This window comes from Procambarus clarkii, chromosome 80 (genome assembly GCF_040958095.1).
Source record: "Procambarus clarkii isolate CNS0578487 chromosome 80, FALCON_Pclarkii_2.0, whole genome shotgun sequence".
Classification (NCBI taxonomy): Eukaryota; Metazoa; Arthropoda; class Malacostraca; order Decapoda; family Cambaridae; genus Procambarus; species Procambarus clarkii.
Window position 1 is genome coordinate 22,643,324 of NC_091229.1, and position 24,399 is coordinate 22,667,722.

The 24,399-nt window shown below is 45.1% G+C and overlaps 1 protein-coding gene across 2 annotated transcripts in view; it reads right to left on the bottom strand.

Moving 5' to 3' along the window:
- The window catches only part of LOC123746322 (protein Wnt-11b), a 54,952-nt gene extending 34,618 nt beyond the window's left edge, over positions 1-20,334 (bottom strand). For both annotated transcript variants that reach the window (XM_045727729.2, XM_069314947.1), the window contains exon 1: positions 19,841-20,334. In XM_045727729.2, the coding sequence (XP_045583685.1) occupies positions 19,841-19,905 (65 nt within the window). In that variant the 5' untranslated portion in view covers positions 19,906-20,334. The remainder of the gene's footprint in view (positions 1-19,840) is intronic.
- Between the last annotated feature and the right edge of the window lie 4,065 nt (positions 20,335-24,399).

Below are 24,399 nucleotides of genomic sequence, written 5' to 3' on the forward strand. Positions count from 1 at the left end.
CCTGTTTTGGGGTGTTTGTGTCTTGAAGCGAGGAGATACCTACATGTGTACATTTGTATGTATACTCATAGCCCTGCATACATACATTGGTTTGTACACATGTATACACATGGTTCATGTGTGGATTCATATATATATACCTACATGTGTACATTTGTATGTATACTCATAGCCCTGCATACATACATTGGTTTGTACACATGTATACACATGGTTCATGTGTGGATTCATATATATATATATACATGTGAGAGAGACTAGGCTTGAGTGACCCCCAAAGCCATCAATCATTAATTTTTATAACCCCAGGATACGAACCTGGGTAGCTAGGGGTCACTCCACTGGCTACCACTCAACATCCATGGCCTACAAGTACTACTACTACTCCCTCTAGTTGTGCTTGCGAGGGTTGAGCTTCGGCTCTTTGGTCCCGCCTGAGCGATGTACGGTCCTGGAACTCGCATGCTTACGCATGAGTTCCACGACTATTCACCCCCCGGCAACACTCGTGGTGCATATTGGGGAGAGTTTATCATGGAATCCTAGCACATGCTGGGATCGCAGCCAGCCTACGAGTGTGAGACAATGCTTGAATGGTCTCTAGCTTATATTATAGCGGTAAGAGGACTTTACGAGTAGGGATGCTGCACGCAAAGAGAGGAGTATACACACACACACACCCACACACACACACACACACACACACACACACACACACACACACACACACACACACACACACACACACACACACAAAGGATGGTACACGCATAAGAGGGACTGGCTCCTCGTATACCTAGTTGCGTGCACATATCTGCAGTAATGTACGTGCATGCGAGCATGCACACACACTTCTGCGTGTGTGTGTGCACGGGCCTGAGAGTCCACTTGCGTTCCAGAAGGAGGAAAAAAACACATCCATTAAGTATATCCAATTATCCCGAGAATTAATCACCAAATGACTCGACTGACAGCAAAAGGCTTTTAACGTGCCGCAATAAATCGCCCAAACTAGCTTCGCTAAACCACCAAACACGTCCCAAAGCACACAAAAAATTGTCTTTACAAAAGTGGTCATAGGAACAGACTGAACAAATCCACAAGGGCCGTGACGAGGATTCGAACCTGCGTCCGAGAGCATCCCAGACGCTGCCTTAAACGACTGAGCTACAATCACGGTCAAAAGGAGTTTAAACCGAAGTTCTACTGAACTTACTGGATCTTGTCAGCCTCTCCGAGGCACAAATCAGAATCCTGTTAGCAGGCCGAGAGAGCTTTCCCTTCCCATAGACTCATAGCAAGCCTTACTGTAGTTTTCCCCTGGAACACGACCGGGCCGAACCGGTCCGACATTTCCGACGGTTCCCTTCATATAAAAGGGGTGACGCCGAGGAAAATAAGACTCGCGTCCCTACCAAAAAAAAAACACGTCTAAATAATCCTCCCTCGCCTGGAATCGAACCCAAATGGCTGGTAACGTGCAGAGAATACAGCCTGAACCAGGGCAATCAGCTGTGACCTTCTGGGCCCAAACTGGCATTGACAATTGGCGATAACCGCGACACTAATCCCTGTAACATTACCATATCTCTCTAGTTAAGGACGCCAGTGCTCCAGAAGGTAATTGGTACGATCCTGGAGGAGGCTAACAAGGCCTTGGTCGTCGAGTCTAATGAGGCAATATTATGCTGGTGGGTAGGTATTGTGGTGACGTGTGGGTGGGGGTGACAGGTGGGTGGGGGAGAGAGCAGGAACAGCACCCCACCCACCACCCCACCCCACCACCAAACACCACCCTGTACCTTCCCTGAGGCTTTCGGGTCTCCTGCTTACATGAGCCATCTGATGCTGCACTGGGGGGCATGACAGTTGCTTCCACCAGCACGCTCTAAGACTCACTATTCCACTCGCTTCCCGTCATATATGAGCCCAATGGCGAAGTGAAAATCAGACACACAACCCACTGAAAATATATATGAAATGACGACGTTTCGATCCATCCTGAACCATATGATCTGATAATGGTCCAGAACCGACCGAAACGTCGTCACTTTCATTATTTTCAGACGAGTGGATTCGTTCTTTACTATCGACAGTTCTTCACGATGAAGTAAGGAAGCTGTTGACACAGTAAAGGACACAGGATTTCATTAGGACAGAGAAGGATACATTAACCACTTATTTTCAGATAGCCAAAAAAAAGTCCCTTGTAACGTTTCCAGAAATGGTTAAGAACTTTGGACCTCTGAAACGTTTGAAACAGGGTCATTTAACAAGAACATAATCAAGCTACGAGACGAACACCTACTTGAGGAACAAGGCTTCGCCTTTGCATGGGTCTTCGCCTCCAACTCTCCTTCAAAAAGGAAAAACAAAAACACATGCAATCAGTACAGATGTAAATCAGGGTAATTGGCTCTTCATTACTGGTCTGAGGGGTATAGTTGGCATAGCTCGCTGAAGTGTAAATTTGCTTCGTTAAACCGTAGTGTTTATGTCTATCTGACACCAATGAATTGTAAGGTAGTTGACCTATTAGTGGTTTAAACTAGAAATAATCATAGAGTATTATGGTTTGGCAGTGAGTGAGAGCGTGTCAGATAGGCGGGAAGTTAACTAGTAGGTGACTGTTTAGGTCCGTGGTGACTGTTTAGGTCCGTGGTGACTGTTTAGGTCCGTGGTGACTGTTTAGGTCCGTGGTGACTGTTTAGGTCCGTGGTGACTGTTTAGGTCCGTGGTGACTGTTTAGGTCCGTGGTGACTGTTTAGGTCCGTGGTCCCTTGTTTCCTTCAGTCTCCTAGCCGTCATTCATAGCCGTCATTCCTAGACGCCTCCTAGGCTCCATAGTCCCCTAGCCTCTAGCCTGCCTCCAAATGTCAGGCTAGTCAATAATGATGGTCTCCTATCCTCCTCACGCTCTAAGCCCTTCAAAATCTATTTCTCTGCCTTGAATTTGTCTATATATGTGTGTGTGTGTGATACTGTTACCTTGCGTCCACCAATGGGGGTCCTCGAAATACAGTTCGTCCCTTCGCTCTGATTGGTCGCTGCTGCCATACCTGATATTTCAGCCAATCCCAGAGCGCCACGTGGCGTCTGTCTGCCCACTATCGGGAAAACCAACCCGACGAAACCGGAAAATTTCACGAATTCTTCGCGTTAGTTCTCGACTCATAACCGAGAATCCCGGGTTCGAATCCCGGGCGGGGCAGAAATAGTTAGGCTCATTTTCTATCACCTAATGCTCCTGTTTACCTAGCAGTAGGTTGGTACTCAGGAGTTAGTCAGCTTGTTGTGGGGGGGGGGGGGGGTTGCATCCTGGGCTGGGTCAGTAATTCGACCCTGAAGTGGGGGAAATGACCTGGATATAAGCCTAACGTGTATAAATACACGCTGGCTGCCTTGTCCCCCGACACAATGAATTGTTATTATTTTAATTATTATGTTAATAAGTATTTATGACTAGGCTGAGCCTTACTAAATAAAAAAGACCAAATTGCCTCAAACATCACACTGCTGGATAGCGAAAATCATTCTCTCAATGTAGCCATGATAGCAGAGTTGCAGAGGAGGATTAAGATATCAAATGCAATCTTAAATACCTGTCGTATCATTATAAGCACTTGTAATTATATGTATTAAATGTGATTATTTTGTGTGGTTTTATGTGATATTAGATAAGAGGCTCAATCTTGTTGACAGGATGATAGCTTGTTAATTGAGCTCTCGTCTCTCTCTCTGTCTCTCTCTCTCTCTTCCTCACTCTCTTTTTCTCACTAGATCAACGCCGAGCTTCTTAAATATTAAGTGTGGTTACACATAAGCAAGTTTTTACGTCAGAACTCAACGAAGCCCATTCTGTTACCGCTGGTGAGAGGTAGTTAAGGTAATCCATAATATATTTTACGGTCAAAGTGGCGGATATATTTTGTTATTAGTTGAGGATAAAGTTTGGTATTTGTTGGCGTTTATTAGTTGCTGTTGTGTGTGTGTGTGTGTGTGTGTGTGTGTGTGTGTGTGTGTGTGTGTGTGTGTGTGTGTGTGAGTGTGTATTCACCTATTTGTGCCTGCAGGATCGTCTATTAGTTGCTGTTGTGTGTGTGTGTGTGTGTGTGTGTGTGTGTGTGTGTGTGTGTGTGTGTGTGTGTGTGTGTGTGTGTGTGTGAGTGTGTATTCACCTATTTGTGCCTGCAGGATCGTCTATTAGTTGCTGTTGTGTGTGTGTGTGTGTGTGTGTGTGTGTGTGTGTGTGTGTGTGTGTGTGTGTGTGAGTGTGTATTCACCTATTTGTGCCTGCAGGATCGTCTATTAGTTGCTGTTGTGTGTGTGTGTGTGTGTGTGTGTGTGTGTGTGTGTGTGTGTGTGTGTGTGTGTGTGTGTGTATTCACCTATTTGTGCCTGCAGGATCGAGCATTGACTCTTGGATCCCGCCTTTCATGCTATCTGTTGTTTACAGCAATGACTCCAGTCCCATTTCCCTATGGTGTGTGTATGTGTGTGTGTGTGTATGTGTGTGTGTGTGTGTGTGACCCTTGGTGCGGGCAATCCCGTGGTATTGCGTGGATGGCCATCTTGTGGCGTGGCGTTGGAGACCTTTGAGGGTTGTGTGTGTCATATATACACACACACACATCAGTACCGCTCCCCTGGAGACTACAATGGAGCTGTAAGTAGCCAGGGAGGAGGTCCTTGGGGGGCTGTGGACGGACAGCTGGGCTCTGGAAATGTATCACAGCTCTTCTGAAGGCCATATCAACTTTCGGAAGGCCTTTGAAGATAAGGAAGACTTTCGGAAGACAAGGAAGACTTTCGGAAGGCCTTTGAAGAGAAGGAAGACTTTCTGAAGACCTTTGAAGACAAGGAAGACTTTCGGAAGACCTTTGAAGACAAGGAAGACTTTCGGAAGACCTTTGAAGACAAGGAAGACTTTCGGAAGACCTTTGAAGACAAGGAAGACTTTCGGAAGACCTTTGAAGAGAAGGAAGACTTTCAGAAGACCTGTCGAAGGTCCTTTCAAGCTGTCATAGGCCTATACCTTGCAAATTGGATAACTTTCCCTTAGCAACGATCTATTCTTACAAATAAAAAGTTTCTGTGTTTAGCGTCTTCGTGCCTTTGCGAATCATGTTTTGAAAAATGATGAGACGAAAGCCCCCAGTCAGTATGAACCCATAAGCACTTGGAAGAGATATGAGAACAGGGAGCCAGATTTACGAAAGCACTTACGCAAGCACTTACGAACCTGTACATCTTTTCTCAATCTTTGGCGGCTTTGTTTACAATTATTAAACAGTTAATGAGCTCCGAAGCACCAGGAGGCTGTTTATAACAATAACAACAGTTGAATGGGAAATTTTCATGCTTGTAAACTGTTTAATAAATGTAACCAAAGCCGTCAAAGATTGAGGAAAGATGTACACGTTCGTAAGTGCTTGCGTAAGTGCTTTCGTGAATCTGGGTCCTGGTTGAGAATGGTGGTGGTAAGTGGAGTGAAGGGGACGTTGTCCACCCACTTGAACCATTGGGGATTGAACGCCGTGCCTGCAAGAAGCGAGGCTGTTGCTGTCTATACCGACCAGTCCAAGTGGTTGAGCATGTCTTGGGGTTAAGGACTTGTTGGAGCGTCTTGTGTTTGGCTTCAGAGCAGTAGTTGGGCAAGAGTGCTGGTTAGGAACATAAGAATGAAAGAAATATCAGACGGCCTGTCGGCTCATACGAGACTTCTATTTATATCCACGCAAAATCATTCATATATATGTCTAACCTACGCTTGAAACACTCCGGCGATCACCATGACTTTTATGTTACTGGGTAATTTGGTCCATAATCAATGACCCTGTTGGGATAGAACCCAGTGGGGGGAGGAGGGGGGGGAGGAAGGTTGTTGGCCAAATTATAATCGCGTTATCTAACTTCTTGACATAATAATGTGGTGTGGAAATTTAATTTTAAAAATAATACTATCACTTGAAAGTCAAATACAGCCAACAGGATAAGACAAGAGGCGGACAGTTCGCATATATCACACTCCGGACCCCTGTACGTAACACCCGTTGACGGAACTATCTACGACGTCTTTGGTAATTACCGCTCAAAATAATTTTTTCCATCATTTTTTTTTTCCTGAAACTGAGAATGAGAGGTGCACTGTCGCAGACCTGGACGAGACGGTAAATGTCAGGTTCAGGTGGGACTGGCTGTCGCAGCAGTGCAGACAGCGCCCCCACCGTCCTAACAAGTCCCACAAACTAGAAACCCAACGACACGTGAAATATCGCCACCACAACATGCCCCACCAATCCCCAACTCCCGCCGCGAGGTGCTTCCGCAAACAGGGGTGAAAACCCCCTCTAAACCATACGTAAGACAGCAAGCAGATTGCGACCTTTCGAGACTCCGGAGAGAGAGCAGAAACCCCCAGAAACCACAAAGGTGTGCGAAGATGGACTGAAAATAAGGCAAGGGGGGGAGGACTAGAAAACGAGTTGTGTGGTGCTGGCGGCGGGGCGTGTTTTTAGCGAGTCCCTGTGTTACCACACTCCTCGCTGCTCCCCCCTCACACCACTGCGCTCCAAAGATAAATGGACGTGAAGACCGCGTCGGGGCAGGGGGTAAGAGACGAGAGAAATATGTACAGGAGGAGGAAGACAGGCATACTGACAGACGGGGGACCTGGCGTTGGCTACCACGGTGTGTGTGTGGGTGTGTGTGTGTGTGTGTGTGTGTGTGTGTGTGTGTGTGTGTGTGTGTGTGTGTGTGTGTGTGTGTGTGTGTGTGTGTACTCACCTATTTGTACTCACCTATTTGTGCTTGCAGGATCGAGCATTGACTCTTGGATCCCGCCTTTCCAGCAATCGGTTGTTTACAGCAATGACTCCTGTCCCATTTGTGTGTGTGTGTGTGTGTGTGTGTGTGTGTGTGTGTGTGTGTGTGAGGACAATGAAGAGATGACAAGCACCCTACAGCCTCTCTCTCGCCATACCTGTAGTATGTAGGCCTTTTTTTGTGTTTATTCAACTTGCTAATGAGAAGAGGTTGAGAGGACAGGTTGCCCACTCCTTCGACTGATCCAAAACATTCTCTCCTGCACCTATTAATTTATTACCACCAACCTCACATATTTCTGGTTAATTATTGATGCAGTGAATTCGACTTGTTTTTGGCTAGTTTTGTTCCTCTGGAGACATGTTCTTGAAGTAGCGAATTGTTCTTATACCCAGTTCTGTGTGATTATCAGGAGCGGTTAGCTTCATTCTCTCTGTGTCTGTCTGTCTTTATATGGAGTTTTGCCTGTGTCTGTACTTGCCTATTTGTACTCACATGTTTGTGAGTGCAGGATGGAGCTCTTGCTCTTGAACCCCGCCTTTCTGCGCTGCTGGTTGTCCAAATGTAATAATTGTTGTCTTCTTCCTCTACCATCTCTATCGTTGAAATAATGAATGCCTGTCTGTCTATGTGTCCGTCTCACACGTACAAATACGTACATAATGTGTTGGTTGAGGAGCTACGTATCCACGTCGCCAGGACGTGTCCACGTCTCCACGTCCAGAGGACACACGACGTAGCTGGAGCCACTAACCAGCCACAATAAGACCCATTCTCAGTGCTTAGTTTTAAAACCAATGACAGAAAACGAAAGGCTAATCAGGAGTCAGTGTATTCTACGATCGACAGTTGAACAGTCGTGGCCCGGGAGCTAGAAGCTGTGCTAGGCAAGGACGTATAGATAGCCAGGTACACACACACACACGATGCTTCATCATTCTTACGACTTTTCCCCGCAAATTTTACGATACAGTTTTCAGAAGGCGGCGATTGTATTTATGAGGCGTTATATATCATGTTGACAAGGTGGCGTGGGTGGCCGTGGTGTGTGGGGGTGGCGTGGGTGGCCATGTTGTGGGGTGGGTGGCCATGTTGTGGGGTGGGTGGCCATGTTGTGGGGTAGGTGGCCATCGTACAGATTGGCCGTCACATTAACACAGTTTAGCACTGTGAAAGCTTCCCAATCTTGCTCCTTGAAGGCCACACACACATATACGGGTGTTCGGCAATCGATGCATACGCCGCTGATGTTATTCTGGCAATGTATAGCTCCTGTGTGTGTGTGTAGCCATGTATCACCACCCCCCTTCCCCCCACCCGAAGCGCGAGAGGCAGACCCATCTTGATTGGCTGTCTGATTGTGGTTCTTCTTTGACGCTTGAATTGCAAGTTGAAGAAGGTAGGTAATGATAAGTTTGGCGGCAGGCAGTCGAGCCATTATGGTCTAGTTCACCACGTAACCTGGTCACCAGTCATTAATCTACCAGGATGTGTCTGACATACAATTCAACCAGGTACTCTAACTATCCGAAATTAAGGTACTAGGTACTCTATCCCAAACTAAGGTACTAGCTACTCTATGCCAAACTAAGGTACTAGCTACTCTACCTATTCCAAACTAAGGTACTAGGTAGTCTAACCGTCCCAAACAAAGCCACTAGGTAGTATATACATACCAGTACATGTACCAGGAATAGTATATACATGCTAGGACATGTATCAGGTATAGTGTATACATACCAGGAATGCCGAGTATAGCCACTCGTGAGACTTTGTGAAAATATATACACTCGTGTCACCAGCTGTTAGTATTCATCAAAGGTGATTTACGAGGTATCGTAAGACCTTGCACGAGCCTGACCTTACACCGTCGTAGCCCCCCTTCCTTGTGAGACGACGGTGGCTCTTGGCGTCCTAAGACTGACCCTCTTTGGTGTTGTTTAAGATTTGCTACCTGGAAGAAAAAATTTCCAAGTAGCACGGGCTATGGTGAGCCCGTAGGGGTGGTCTCTGATCCTCCTTAGTGCCTGGAGTTTTCGCGGGTTCGTGTGTGTATGTTCTCAGCCTCTGTCTTCTTCTCATCTTGTTTCTTCCTTCCCCGTTATTCCTGTTTTGATGCTGCTGTTATTATTCCTGTTGCTGCCCCCTCCTCTTCTTCTTTCTCCTCCTTCTCCTTCTCTTCCTTCTCCTTTTAGTTAGTTTTGTCAATCCAGAATCTTTTTACTTTGGAAATCCAGCATAATTTACAAATAATTATATTCCGCTTTCAATAGCTGTCGCTAGCTTTAATATATATATATATATATATATATATATATATATATATATATATATATATATATATATATATATATATATATATATATATATATATATATATTATTAAATATGACCGAAAAAGTAAGATTAATAATTCTAACACGAATTTTCTCAATATTTTACTTTTAATTTACTTTCTCAATTTTCTCAATATCTTACTTTTTCGGTCATATTTAATAATATATGTTTACAAGAAAGACTGCTACCGAAATATACTAATATATATATATATATATATATATATATATATATATATATATATATATATATATATATATATATATAAATGCTGTTGTATTTGCTTAACCGTTCCCCGCCAACAATAGGTGGGATGCCGCCTCAGGAAATACATTAACATCGCGTGGTTAATGTATCATAATAAGCTGTCAGAGTCGGGCTGTTAACGTCGACGGAATCTGCTTGAGGAAGTGTTGATCCTGCCTGCCAAGGATGGGGGGGGGGGGTGTCCTGCTTGAGATAAGAGGAAGGAGTATTGATGGACATATCAAAGTTACAGCCCCGCTCCTGTGCCAGGTTAAGTCCTCAACGGGCTCACCATAGCCCGTGCTACTTTGAAACTTTTTGTTCCCAGGAGCTGAATTTTAAGCTACAACAGTTGGATATATTACTCTTCGAGTTAACAGGGGGGAAAGGGGGTTCTCTTGAGAGGTTATCTTGAGATGATTTCGGGGCTTTAGTGTCCCCGCGGCTCGGTCCTCGACCAGGCCTCCACCCCCAGGAAGCAGCCCGTGACAGCTGACTAACACCCAGGTACCTATTTTACTGCTAATTAACAAGGGCATAGGGTGAAAGAAACTCTGCTCATTGTTTCTCGCCGGCGCCTGGGATCGAACCAAGGACCACAGGATCACAAGTCCAGCGTGCTGTCCGCTCGGCTCGACCGGGATGGTTGCAATCTTTGTGCAATTGTGATGTGTTGATGTTAGCTATGCACCATGTAGCTATTTTATATTTGATCCTGTTTTTTTTGGAGTATTCAGATGTGCCTCACTGGCATTGCACTCTGATTAGAGTACACTATGTACAGTAGAGTACAGTACACTCTACTACTCTACGCGGAGTAGAGACGAGGATTTCTCAATCGACTTGAAAATGGTCCAGGGCGGACCGAAACGTCGTCGTCCCTTCACCATCTAGTGTGTGGTCCGATCGACACTTTGTACGTAGGTCTTGTGGTTCACATTTAGTACACAAGCACTGTGCACGAATTTGACACGTGGAATTTTTGGTGCAGTGACATATAGCAGTGTCCTGAGAGAGTTCACTGCTAAGAGTGAAAGAGGCTGAGAAACATATATCCCGGTAGCTTATAGTCGCTTCTATACATATGTGTTATTCTTATGGGCCTATAATTATATGGACGGGAGACCTTAACTTAGAGGAACTATAACTAGCATTGGTGTATCAGGGGGTATAAGTTGACCAGACCACACACTAGAAGTTGAAGGGACGACGACGTTTCATATATCAGGGAGTATAAGCCCTTATACAGAAGAGGACCCTTGATGTATCAGGGGTAACCTGATACATTATACACTCAGTCATTGTTTACGAGGATAATGAATGCAAGTGAATTACAAAGACTAGCTCTGAGTGAAGATGAGATTGAAGGAAACGGATATTACACCCAAATACCTGTTTAATAGATATTATTTCTCATACAAGCTGCCTGTTGCTTCTGCAGCTGCTGCTGCTGCTTCTCTTACATGCGGTGGTTTGCCAGACTTGGCCCTGATTAGTGAATTCCTAATGGGGTTCTGGCAGCTTTACTTAACCATCGAGGGCTATTACTCTAGTTCTGATGTAGTAATTCTTTCGGTTCATGGTGGTTCATACCCTCGTTTGGTCCTTGGTGGTCCCATTTAATTGGTTGTTACACGGTTTTTTTTCATGTTAATTTGCCAGTTACACGCAGTAAGTTTCAATAATGGGATTTATAATTGGATCTGTCAAAATGACGAAGGGTAATGCCAGTCTCCTGTCTATGCTCTGTGGTGGAGGTGGTGGTAGTAGTGGTGGTGGTCGTAGTGGTGGTGGTTCATTCATTAGGTTAGTTAGTTTAGTTCATTAGGGACAGCAATTGTCTCTAGACCGAACCACGGAGGACCTTCCCCCCTCCGGGGGGAGCCGGTCGGCCGAGCGGACAGCACGCTGGACTTGTGATCCTGTGGTCCTGGGTTCGATCCCAGGCGCCGGCGAGAAACAATGGGCAGAGTTTCTTTCACCCTATGCCCCTGTTACCTAGCAGTAAAATAGGAACCTGGGTGTTAGTCAGCTGTCACGGGCTGCTTCCTGGGGGTGGAGGCCTGGTCGAGGACCGGGCCGCGGGGACGCTAAAAAAAAAAGCCCCGAAATCATCTCAAGATAACCTCAAGATAACCTCCCCCCACTTGTCACATGTAAAACCTTCTCCCTGATGGGCATTACCTCCCAATTTGCCCAAAATATGTAATAAATGAAAACTGGTTCGATTTCAATCAAACTTTTTTGACGAGTTGTACATGAAAAGTGTTTCATCTGCCCCAAGTCTCAGCATCGTAGCATAAATAGGAAGGGAGAGAAAAAATATTGAAGTAGGTTTCAAAATTATTCCAAAATGGTCAAAAAACGATTATCAAACACAAGTGTCATCTGAAATCATATCTATGACTCTCGGCTATCTCAATAGCATATATTAAAAAAATAATAAAATTAGTGTTATTAGAAAAATAATTAAGTTAAAAACTTTTTTTTTCCAAACAAATTTTCATTTTTTTTTTTTTTTTGTTATCGGACGATTTTCATGAAACTTATGCACCTGACTGCACATAAGCCTATCTGTAAGGGTGCCAATTTTGTAGAAAACTGGTTGATGTCAACCTCAGCCACAGATGGCAGCACCTTAGACTTTATTATTTTCTTATATATTTAAAATGTTTGAATAACTTTTTATTTTTTATTCAATTTACATGAAACTTACACCTTATATGTAAAGTGTATGTCTCTAAACAATCATAATAGCAATAAATATTACATATTTGCATAAGGGGTGGCTAGAACACTTAATCCATAGCCAGTTTAACCCACTAATGTGCCGCTATGGTGCTTCTGTTGCTCTTTAGATGTCTCTGTGCCACTCCAGGTGCTTTTGTGGTTCTAATGAGTGTTTCTATGGCTATTCAGGTGCTTCAGTGGCCCCAATAAGTGTTTCTATGGCACTTCGGGTGCTTCAATGGCCCCCAATAAGTGTTTCTATGGCCCTTCAGGTGCTTCTATGGCCCTAATAAGTGTTTCTATAGCTCTTCAGGTGCTTCTATGGCCCAAGAGTGCCTAATTGGCACCCCCCCTCGGCGTCCGTATGCACGCCATGTGTCAACACAATAACTGATGGGTGCCAATTGTGCCGTAAATGGGTCTGAATTGGCCTGACAGTCCTGCAAGGCCGTAATTATCGCCCCCATTCTTGCCTTCAGATGTAACCGTAAATTGTCATTATCTTCAGCGCGCGGGAAAGTGGCGTCCTTTGGCGCGCTCGTTACCGCCGCCTCTTTCACGCAGATTTCAGGCCAACAGGTAGTTCGCCGTCTCTAATTAACGGTGAATTGGTAGGGCTGGACGCCAGCATGGTGATTTATGGCGCCGTTTTTGTGTGGGTGTTGATTCAGCGCTGTTGGCACGTGATGGCCTCACACGCATACGCGCGCGCATGTACGCGTGGATAGAGGTACTCTCTCTGTCTCTCTCTGTCTCTCTCTCTCTCTCTCTCTCTCTCTCTCTCTCTCTCTCTCTCTCTCTCTCTCTCTCTCTCTCTCTCTCTCTCTCTCTAAAATACAAACATTTTTTTCATTTACATTGGGCACTTTTTATTATTATTATTATTTCCTACCACAGACGTGGCCACACATTTACAATGCTAACCAGCATATATACATTTTCTTCTGTCCTCCATGGACAGGGTTAGAGAAGTGTTAAACATAATTGGGCACTAGGAGGATCGAACACCCGACCTCCGGACATGGGAGGCAATCGCTCTATCAACTGAGCTGCTGGGCTAGCCTTAAAAATAAAAAGGGAAGGATCCCAAGGCCACTAACTGCTACCCAATGAAACTTGCCATCCCCGCTCAGGAGCGACTGAGCTCCCATGCCGAGGGTCGGGAGTTCGAGCTTCCTAGTGCCCAAGGTGAATGATATGTTACACCTACGGTATGTTATTGTTTTAGATTTAGCTACTCAGAACGAAATGTCCATGTAGCACGGGCTATGGTGAGCCCGTAATTGAGTTGGGTTATTCGCGATAACCTTGTTACTGTGATATTTGGGTCAAAGTTTTAAATGGAGGTGGGGTTTCCTCCTTTTTCCCGGTTTCTTTTTCGCTTCTGTTCTAGTTTATATGCACAGTGGTGCACCGTTTATACGACTCAGGGCGCGGATCACCTAATTCTCCGGTGCTTGAGTGGTATAACAAGTTATCATGGGGATAACAAGCTATCAATTGGTCACGTGACTTGGGAACAATCACTGAAGGGCGCCCAGGCGACTGCCAGCCTCGGGACAGGAACATTCCACCACCTTAAATTACGGATATTTTCTCGTCCACGTCTCAGGAGACGCCGGTGATGGAACTGTATGTGTGGGGGTTCTGTTTCCTGCCCGGGCGGTGCAGCATCCGCCAATGGGCAGGCGAGAATGGTTGTGTCTGGGCTTAAGAGGAGATCTGATTGGCCAACTTTTGTGGCGGGTGGTGTGAGGGGGAGATGTAGAGGACTGGGGCAGTGTTTACCTTCAGCATTGTAGCTTAACTTATTAATATATTAGTACAACTGAGTGTCTAGGGGGAAGACAGGTGTGGGGGAAGACAGGTGTGGAGGGAAGACAGGTGTGGAGGGAAGACAGGTGTGGGAGTTAAACCGTAACAATTGACGACGATACAGAAAAGCCCAGAAAAAAAATAAATTCAGAGTAATCCAAATGTCTAGAAGGCTGATTTAGACTTACAATGAATGAAAGATCAATAGACACAGTTTAATATTGAACAATGTTTAAATCTGCACCTATGGGAATGTAATACAGTTCAAATGTCAACAGGACAATGCTGAAATTGAGAAATATGAACGTTGACAAAAGTTTAAGAATCACGTTGAGTACATTAGCCAAACATATAAAAGCATAAATGTTAGAAATAGGGCAAATTAGAGAGAGAGAGAGAGAGAGAGAGAGAGAGAGAGAGAGAGAGAGAGAGAGAGAGAGAGAGAGAGAGGTAGCATGGAGTCCGTCAGTCAGTCATAGAAAGGAACCATGCAGTAGTGACCAACAATGAAGGCTCCTGAATGCTGTCTTAATTCCTGGAGAATCGCATGTTTGGCCACAATTACCAAAGGGGCAAGGGGGGGGGGTTGCTTTTATGCTTGGCCCTTTGACCAGGTGATAATAGCGCTTTTTATTTAGTCCCTTCAACCCTCCCTTTCTCTCTCTCTCTCTCTCTCTCTCTCTCTCTCTCTCTCTCTCTCTCTCTCTCTCTCTCTCTCTCTCTCTCTCTCTCTCTCTCTCTCTCAATATCTTAATACTAATATACGTACATATGTATTGTTATATATTATTCAGTCTTGAATGTAAGATACATAATACATGTATTTTATTCCGAAAAGGATGACTTTTGCCGTGAACGAAATTTTTAAAACGGTGCTTTTATTAAAATAATACATGATGTATTATGCTCGATGTATTCGTGTATACACGATGTATTCCTTCCTTATACAAGATGTATTCAACCTGACCTATCGAGGCCTATACATAGAAAAACGTCACTTTTCCGGTGCTCTAAACTGGACTAGAACACCCACAGTTCTAGACGAATTGGTCGTTTGCGTGAAGCATTCGACGACAGTTCGATCCGGATTCATGTAAACAATGGCATTGGTTATATTAACAGTTTAGCAACGTCCCCACCTCGCCAAGAACGACCCCACCTCGCCAAGAACGACCCCACCTCGCCAAGAACGACCCCACCTCGCCAAGAACGACCCCACCTCGCCAAGAACGACCCCACCTCGCCAAGAACGACCCCACCTCGCCAAGAACGACCCCACCTCGCCAAGAACGACCCCACCTCGCCAAGAACGACCCCACCTCGCCAAGAACGACCCCACCTCGCCAAGAACGACCCCACCTCGCCAAGAACGACCCCACCTCGCCAAGAACGACCCCACCTCGCCAAGAACGACCCCACCTCGCCAAGAGCGACCCCACCTCGCCAAGAACGAGCCCACCTCGCCAAGAACGACCCCACCTCGCCAAGAACGTCCCCACCTCGCCAAGAACGACCCCACCTCGCCAAGAACGACCCCACCTCGCCAAGAACGACCCCACCTCGCCAAGAACGACCCCACCTCGCCAAGAGCGACCCCACCTCGCCAAGAACGACCCCACCTCGCCAAGAACGACCCCACCTCGCCAAGTGCGACCCCACCTCGCCAAGAACGTCCCCACCTCGCCAAGAACGACCCCACCTCGCCAAGAACGACCCCACCTCGCCAAGAACGTCCCCACCTCGCCAAGAACGACCCCACCTCGCCAAGAACGACCCCACCTCGCCAAGTGCGACCCCACCTCGCCAAGAGCGACCCCACCTCGCCAAGAACGACCCCAAACCACCAAGAACGTCCCCACCTCGCCAAGAACGTCCCCACCTCGCCAAAAACGACCCCAAACCGCCAAGAACGACCCCACCTCACCAAGAACGACCCCTGCCTCCCCAGAAACGACCCCACCTCACCAAGAACAACCCCACCTCACCAAGAACGACCCCTGCCTCCCCAGAAACGACCCCACCTCGCCAAGAACGACCCCACCTCACCAAGAACGACCCCTGCCTCCCCAGAAACGACCCCACCTCGCCAAGAACGACCCCACCTCACCAAGAACGACCCCTGCCTCCCCAGAAACGACCCCACCTCGCCAAGAACCCCAACCCTCTGTACCCCAACCCGTAACATCAAACAGTTTGGTACACAAACCGACCTGTGGTCCGTAATTAAGGTGCTTCGTACTACAAAGGTCGCTTCTCGCACTCACAAAGGGAATGAATAACTTTTAGTGTGACGAATTATGTAGTGTTCGCGTGTACTCATGTACTCATCTACATGTACTCATCTACATATACCGATGAGGCAGATAAGAGGCTTACGGAGTGCCATCTTAGGCTGGATAAAGGCATGGTTATATCAACGGAAACAGATAACATAAATGTTATACACTGTTATCTGCATTATACTGTTATACATGTCGCCGCTACTGTTATACATGTCGTGATATAATTGTGATATGTCACGGTCGTTGTGATAGAGTCGCTCTGATAGTCACCGTCGCTGTGATAAAGTCACCGTCGCTGTGATAAAGTCACCGTCGCTGTGATAAAGTCACCGTCGCTGTGATACAGTCGCTGTGATAAAGTCACCGTCGCTGTGATACAGTCGCTGTGATATAGTCACCGTCGCTGTGATAAAGTCACCGTCGCTGTGATAAAGTCACCGTCGCTGTGATAGTCAACGTCGCTGTGATAAAATCACCGTCGCTGTGATACGGTCGCTGTGATAAAATCACCGTCGCTGTGATAAAGTCACCGTCGCTGTGATAAAGTCACCGTCGCTGTGATACAGTCGCTGTGATAAAGTCACCGTCGCTGTGATACAGTCGCTGTGATATAGTCACCGTCGCTGTGATAAAGTCACCGTCGCTGTGATACAGTCACCGTCGCTGTGATACAGTCGCTGTGATAAAGTCACCGTCGCTGTGATACAGTCGCTGTGATATAGTCACCGTCGCTGTGATATAGTCACCGTCGCTGTGATAAAGTCACCGTCGCTGTGATACAGTCGCTGTGATCAAGTCACCGTCGCTGTGATACAGTCGCTGTGATAAAGTCACCGTCGCTGTGATAAAGTCACCGTCGCTGTGATACAGTCGCTGTGATCAAGTCACCGTCGCTGTGATACAGTCGCTGTGATATAGTCACCGTCGCTGTGATCAAGTCACCGTCGCTGTGATAAAGTCACCGTCGCTGTGATATAGTCACCGTCGCTGTGATATAGTCACCGTCGCTGTGATATAGTCACCGTCGCTGTGATATAGTCACCGTCGCTGTGATAAAGTCACCGTCGCTGTGATACAGTCGCTGTGATCAAGTCACCGTCGCTGTGATACAGTCGCTGTGATATAGTCACCGTCGCTGTGATACAGTCGCTGTGATATAGTCACCGTCGCTGTGATACAGTCGCTGTGATATAGTCACCGTCGCTGTGATACAGTCGCTGTGATATAGTCACCGTCGCTGTGATCAAGTCACCGTCGCTGTGATACAGTCGCTGTGATAAAGTCACCGTCGCTGTGATATAGTCACCGTCGCTGTGATAAAGTCACCGTCGCTGTGATAGTCAACGTCGCTGTGATAAAATCACCGTCGCTGTGATACAGTCGCTGTGATAAAGTCACCGTCGCTGTGATACAGTCGCTGTAATAAAGTCACCGTCGCTGTGATACAGTCGCTGTAATAAAGTCACCGTCGCTGTGATACAGTCGCTGTGATATAGTCACCGTCGCTGTGATACAGTCGCTGTAATAAAGTCACCGTCGCTGTGATAAAGTCACCGTCGCTGTGATAAAGTCGCCGTCGCTGTGATAAAGTCACCGTCGCTGTGATAAAGTCACCGTCGCTGTGATAAAGTCACCGTCGCTGTGATAAAGTCGCCGTCGCTGTGATAAAGTCACCGTCGCTGTGATAAAGTCACCGTCACTGTGATAAAGTCACCGTCGCTGTGATAAAGTCACCGTCGCTGTGATAAAGTCACCGTCGCTGTGATATAGTCACCGTCACTGTGATACAGTCGCTGTGATAAAGTCACCGTCGCTGTGGTATAATCACCGTGACTGTGATATAATCACCGTCGTTGTGATATAATCACCGTGACTGTGATATAGTCACCGTCACTGTGATATAATCACCGTCACTGTGATATAATCACCGTCACTGTGATATAATCACCGTCACTGTGATATAATCACCGTCACTGTGATATAATCACCGTCGCCGTGATATAATCACCGTCGCTGTGATATAATCACCGTCACTGTGATATAGTCACCGTCGCCGTCGACGGTGATATAATCGACGGTGATAGTAACCGTCGCCGTCGACGGTGATAATCACCGTCACCGTGATATAATCACCGTCACCGTGATATAATCACCGTCACCATGATATAATCACCGTAAACCTTCCTAATGTCATCAATAATCCTGCAGTGCTTCAGTTACTCCTTCGAGACCTTTTCTTTGCCTGTTGGAGAGTGTTAAAACACACTTTAGATACTTCTAGGTGGTTCTAGCGCCCCCTTAAACCCCTTCCCCCTTAAAGTTACCCCCTGGCAGCCCTTCAACCCCCCCCCCTCTCCACTACCCTTAGCATCCCCCATTAGAACCTCTGTTTCTAATTGAACCCCTGAACCCTCTTCCTAAACAATCCTTGAAGACACGTCTGTTTGGCGTGACTGTTGTTCGCAGGAGTTGTTAAGGTAATAGGGGTGTAACTAGTGGGTAATAGGGAGGGGTAATAGGGGGGAGGATTGGGGTATGTGCAATTCCTGTCAAGGGTTTTTGATGTTGCGGAGCTCAAAGGGTTCATAGGTAAGAGCTCAAAGAGTTTCAGGGGTAAGGGCGCGAGGATAATTACAGAGAAGTTTAGCGCGAATTACAGACCGCCTCGCTGTACTTAAATGACAACCAACTGGGAGGGGAGGGGGTATGGAGGGAGGGGGAGAGGGATAGATTGTTCAGCGATGGTAGTTTCTAGAGGGCTGGAGTGGGTGGTTGTGTGTGGTTACTGGTTTGATATTATTATGTACAAATACTTTACCTACCAAGTAATATGGGTGTATGTCTCTGTCTCTCTCTCGATGGGGTGTATCAAGCGCAGGTTAGACATGTATGAATGAGTTTGGGTGGGTATAAATAGGAGCTGCCTCGTATGGGGCAAAATAGCCCATCTGCAGTTATCCTTAACGCCAATGTTCTTATGTAAATAAACTCCACGTGGACAGTATTAGTTTCCGAAACTTTGGTTTTGGATTCAACATTTAGCTTATGTTTTAAATAACAGGTTGAGTGTTTAAGATTTATCGACTGTCTGGGTCATTAAGAACTATTGGTTGTCAGGATCGTTAAGATTTATCGACTGTCAGGATCATTAAGATCTATCGACTGTGAGGGGTCATTAAGATCTATCGACTGTCACAATAGTTAGCAAATGCACAATTTTGACTTATTTTCCATTATATCAAGTTTTGCTCGTAAGTTGCAGTAGGAAGATTTCAATTTCAGATTTAGATTGGAAAATTCAATGGCCACCTGAGTATATTATTAAATATGATAGACCTTTCTTATTCCTCTCTTCCCAAAAATCCGTCGAAATTAAGATGCCAACTCTAAAATTATTCGTACAAGAAATACAGCCTAGTGATATATAAACTGTTGATAGGCCTATTTACCGTGGTGCAAGAAAGAGTCAGGTTTTGCCTCTATGTACTTCCAGAGTCTCATTTTACTTAATAGTCACTCCTTTAGGCTACACAAGAGGCTACATATTCCCTGTTACTTGAGATAAATATTAATGTGTCAAATTGTGGATTGAAATATATACTTACAGCCAGTTTATTGACCAAGCCGTGATTACATTGACTGCAAGAATCACCAATATTTTCTTCTTCATGTTTTGCACAGTGGGACTGTAGGAATGGTTGCTGCGTCACATTATTGACGAGGGTTGTATAGCACAGTGTGTGTGTTTACACTAGGCAGGGGGTCCTGCCTCACTCTTCACAGTGGGCATTGTGTGGGGAAGGGTCCTCCTCCTGCCTCACATGTAACAGGAACATGGAGTCTTTGAGTAATGGCGAGGGGTCCATATTCTGATTCACGCCTCACAATAGCTTAAGATATGTCGAACAGCGGATGTAGTTGCCTTGCCCGCCTCACACTTCGCATGGGCACAGGTGAGCTGCGTCCATTTTATCACCTCACGGGGACACTGGTGGAGGTGTTTTCAGTCTACCTCACACGGCACTGGTGAGGTGTTTTCAGTCTACCTCACACGGCACTGGTGAGGTGTTTTCAGTCTACCTCACACGGCACTGGTGAGGTGTTTCCAGTCTTCCTCACACCAATAACCACAGCCTCGCACATTCACTATGCACTCCTACAAGGCTAACTCCCCGCGACATTTGCGATACACCTTAAGGGGAATCCCGCAGGAGAAGCTGCTTGTCGAACTCCTTTACCGCACATAACCCTTCCCCCGTGGACCACCTTCCCTGGTGGTTGGTGTAGCGTGTCGTCCCGTGGCGACACAAGGCGTCCGCTATCATTAGCGTCCCTATCAGCAGACCATTCAGGGGCTGTACCACTGGAGGAGTACCCCCTGCTGAGGTCTCAGCGAAGAGGAGCATGAACGGAAGCCCAAGATGAGCGTGTGATGTAGTGTGGGAACACCTGCCAGAATAGGGGAGGTTCAATTGTTGATGTCCAGGGAAGGTGGTAGGTGGTGTAGAATCACTTAGGAGGCTGATGGTAGTGAAAGATCACCTGAGAGGCTGTCTGGTAGGGTCACCTAGGAGGCTGGTAGGTGAAGGATCATCTGGGCGGTGGTGCGAGATCACCCAGGAGGTCGAGAGGTAGTGAAGGATCGCCTGGAAGGTGGATGGGATCACCAGGGAGGCTGGTAGGTGTGCGTGGCCCTCGACGCCGGAGACTGGACACACACACAACCTGCGCCAGCCTTGTGTCGCTCATCACTGTCATAAGGTGGAGCGGCTCCCACCTTCCTCCTCCTCCTGCTGCTGCTGCTGCGGCCGCCGCCCGCTCTCACACGCACCCACGCCCCGACCAAAAAAATTGAAATAAAAAAATCCCGCTTCGGAACGGACCCGTCACAACAAACGCCACGTGCTGCTTTTGTGAAATACGTTCGTTCTCTCACTTCTATGTCACCATGACTGTGATGCCCATCCTCACTCCCTGCCAACCTTCCTCCTTATTTGCTCCCTTATTCTCCTGTTTTCTCTATCCATCCTCCGATGGTCTCAAGTGCGTTTAGCCTAGCCGCAGTGAGATGGAACACGAGTTCAAATCCTCGAAATATCCTCATTTGTATCCCTCCTCTCTAGCTCTTATAATGAAAGAGTCTATAGATGCCATTTTGTTTAATTTAATGCCTTGTCACATTCTATTACAGGAACAGACTTATCGTGTGCAATTAGATCATTTAAATTGAAACTAAAGTACTTTTTGTATTTCTTTGAAAAGTCAATGTATGGGGGTTCAGGGGCTTCATCGTACTCATTACTTTTGCACAAGTCTATGTTACAAGGTTTTGCTACAATAAATACAAATAAACATTTTTATTAATATGAATATGGCCTTCCTGTGGAGTAAATTGGATTTATCTTGGACGATATTGAAGCCGTGAATTGAATAAGAATGTTTACAAGAAGGCTAAAGAGACTATAATATTTTTGCACTTGACATAACAGAATGCGACCTCCCCACCCCTCTCTCACCAAAAAATAATATATACAAATTTATAATAAACACAATTTTTTTTTACATAATCAGCTCTTAGAACTGCCTCACTAGGTTCCTTCACTGGATTTTTTTTTGACTGGATGGAATACACTTACTCAGAAATACTCTAAGGAAAATACAAACCAAATTTGAGTTGATTTTGTAAGGACGTGATACCAGTATGTTACATAATTAATTTAATGGGTTATTTGGCAAGGAGAGTAGGAATAGGCTCTGAAAATAACGCATTGGGTATAATTAGTACTATACACTAATGACAATAGCTGAAGACCATACAATCCAATATATATATTGCATTACAGTATACATTTTTAACTTATGGGTATACCATTCCTGGTTTTAGAAACATTCTGAAAGTGTATAGAACTGATTTTTGTAATTGTAATTGATTAACTGCAATTACAAAATCAAGTTACAGTCATGGATATTGTGTTGGTAAAGTATGCGCTTTGATAATATATTGATAATAATATTGATAAGGCTGGAAATGATGCAAGATGTTAAGTTGTCAACTTAAGTTAAGTTGTCAATTTAAGTGGCTAAGTTAGCAGGACTAGAATGCAAGCGACCGTAAGACAAGAGCATCAAAAGTATAAATTAAAATATAGCAGAATTGCAAATGTGTGGAAAATATTATAAAATACTTAAGGAAATGTTACTATGCCGGATGTAAAATAAATTCACAGTAAAATACTGTGAATGTACGTAATAATATTCAAAATATAGTCGAGCAAACACATATACACTTAGTACATCCACTAAGTGTAGTGTTCACAGCATGATAATGACTGGAAGAGCACAGATGATTTATAATTAAATTAAGGTATTTATTTAGAAGGTAGCGTTATTATTAATGGCGTAGTACATTTATTTAAGAATTAAATCATGAGAAGGGTGAGAACCTTGTATATGATTCCAATACATAGCTCATCAAGTCCAGTTTTATGTATGGAGATGATGTACTTTGTTTTGAGAGAGAAAAGCATTAAGAACTAGCATCAAATGAATCTATACTGCCACTTGGCTGGCTCTGTAGCCTCTGCCGTGCCGGAGGCAGAAATCACTTAATTGCTTCTCACAATGCATGCAAGGTGCAGATTAGACAGATTTCACTCTCAGTGCTCTCATTATTAATCTCCTCGACACGTGAAGAACTCTACAATTAAATAAACAATAGGAAATTTGAATGTGTGTGCGAAGGGTTGCGCATCACATCATTAATTCACAGGGGGGGGTATTTTAACTCTCCAAATCACCCTTTATATATATACCATTGGGCTCTAACCCCTATTTGAGAATCCTGTCCACGGATTTAAGATTCTGCAGTTGTTAAATACAATTATAAACTCGTTTTGACAACTGGCTCGCAGTCAAAACATACAAGTCACTTCAATAATTTAGGCTTCTTGTAAATGAATGGTTAACATAAATCAGTATTTTGCTTCTTGTTACTGAAAACAATTACCTCTAATTTAATAAACATTGATGAATATTGTGCTTGCTTGGGAAGTTATAAGTATTATTATCTAGACGTTTGATAACCTGTGGTACTTCTTATCCTTCGATTTTGAAACTAAATAGGTTTTGTCGTCAACCGCTACAGGCTAAATAAATGGCTTTGATCCAATTTATCAATATCCTAACTATAACGTGGCAACCGATAAACTGCTAAAGCCTAACATTGTGTGTTACAATAGTCTACTGAGACTTGCTTTTTGTTTCCATTTCCTGTGTCAAGTTCACCCAAAAGCTTAATGCATTTTCATTTACCAACACAGAAAGCTATATTATTTAGTGAGTTTGCTTCATCGGCTTGCATTGCGCGCTCAAGAGATGCCCTGATTGCTCCTTTAAATATTGACATTGCTCAACTTAGCCCAACATGGCCGTTATTTACGTAGATTAACGATGGAACCAGTCCTGAGATTGACCCCCTTGTGGCACGCCACTTTTTTCCATTCTGATGCATTACCATTAAGCACTAGCCATTGTGTGTGTGTGTGTCCAGATACCAAACTTGCAGGTCGTGGAGAACACACAGGTAATATGATTCATGAGGATGTGAGATCTGAAATTCACCCAGATGGTTTATCTATGAATGTGGACCTTGTCTACGAATTGTCTGCCTTGTCTATGGTTTATCTATGAATATGAACCTTGTAAAAGTATGCACACAGTGCGTACGTGAAAATTGTGATAACTAAATTCACCAAAATATTCGAGGGTATAAATAGCGCGCGTAGATAATCAGAAGGTACAAATCACAATGACATAAGACTCGTAATATATATTGTTCTTTAACAGCGGAGAAAACTAGAAATTTTGACTGCCAACCGTGAAATAAAATTCTACATTCTATAGGCTCATTTGCCGCTGAAACATGAGAACCATACAAATAATGACCCGTTAGAGCGGGACATGCTGGACCCTCATTGGCTGGTTGTTAATGGGTTTCTGGAGAGAATGGCCGTTCCTTCCTCGGGCTAGTCACTCATGCCGGAGAAATACTCCCTCGAATCAACTTGAGACTATCATTATTTACAGCTTTGTAATGATGGGTGTAGAATGGCTAGCGAAGTGTGTAATATCGCAAGAGTTAGGAAGCTGGGGGCCTCGAGTGATA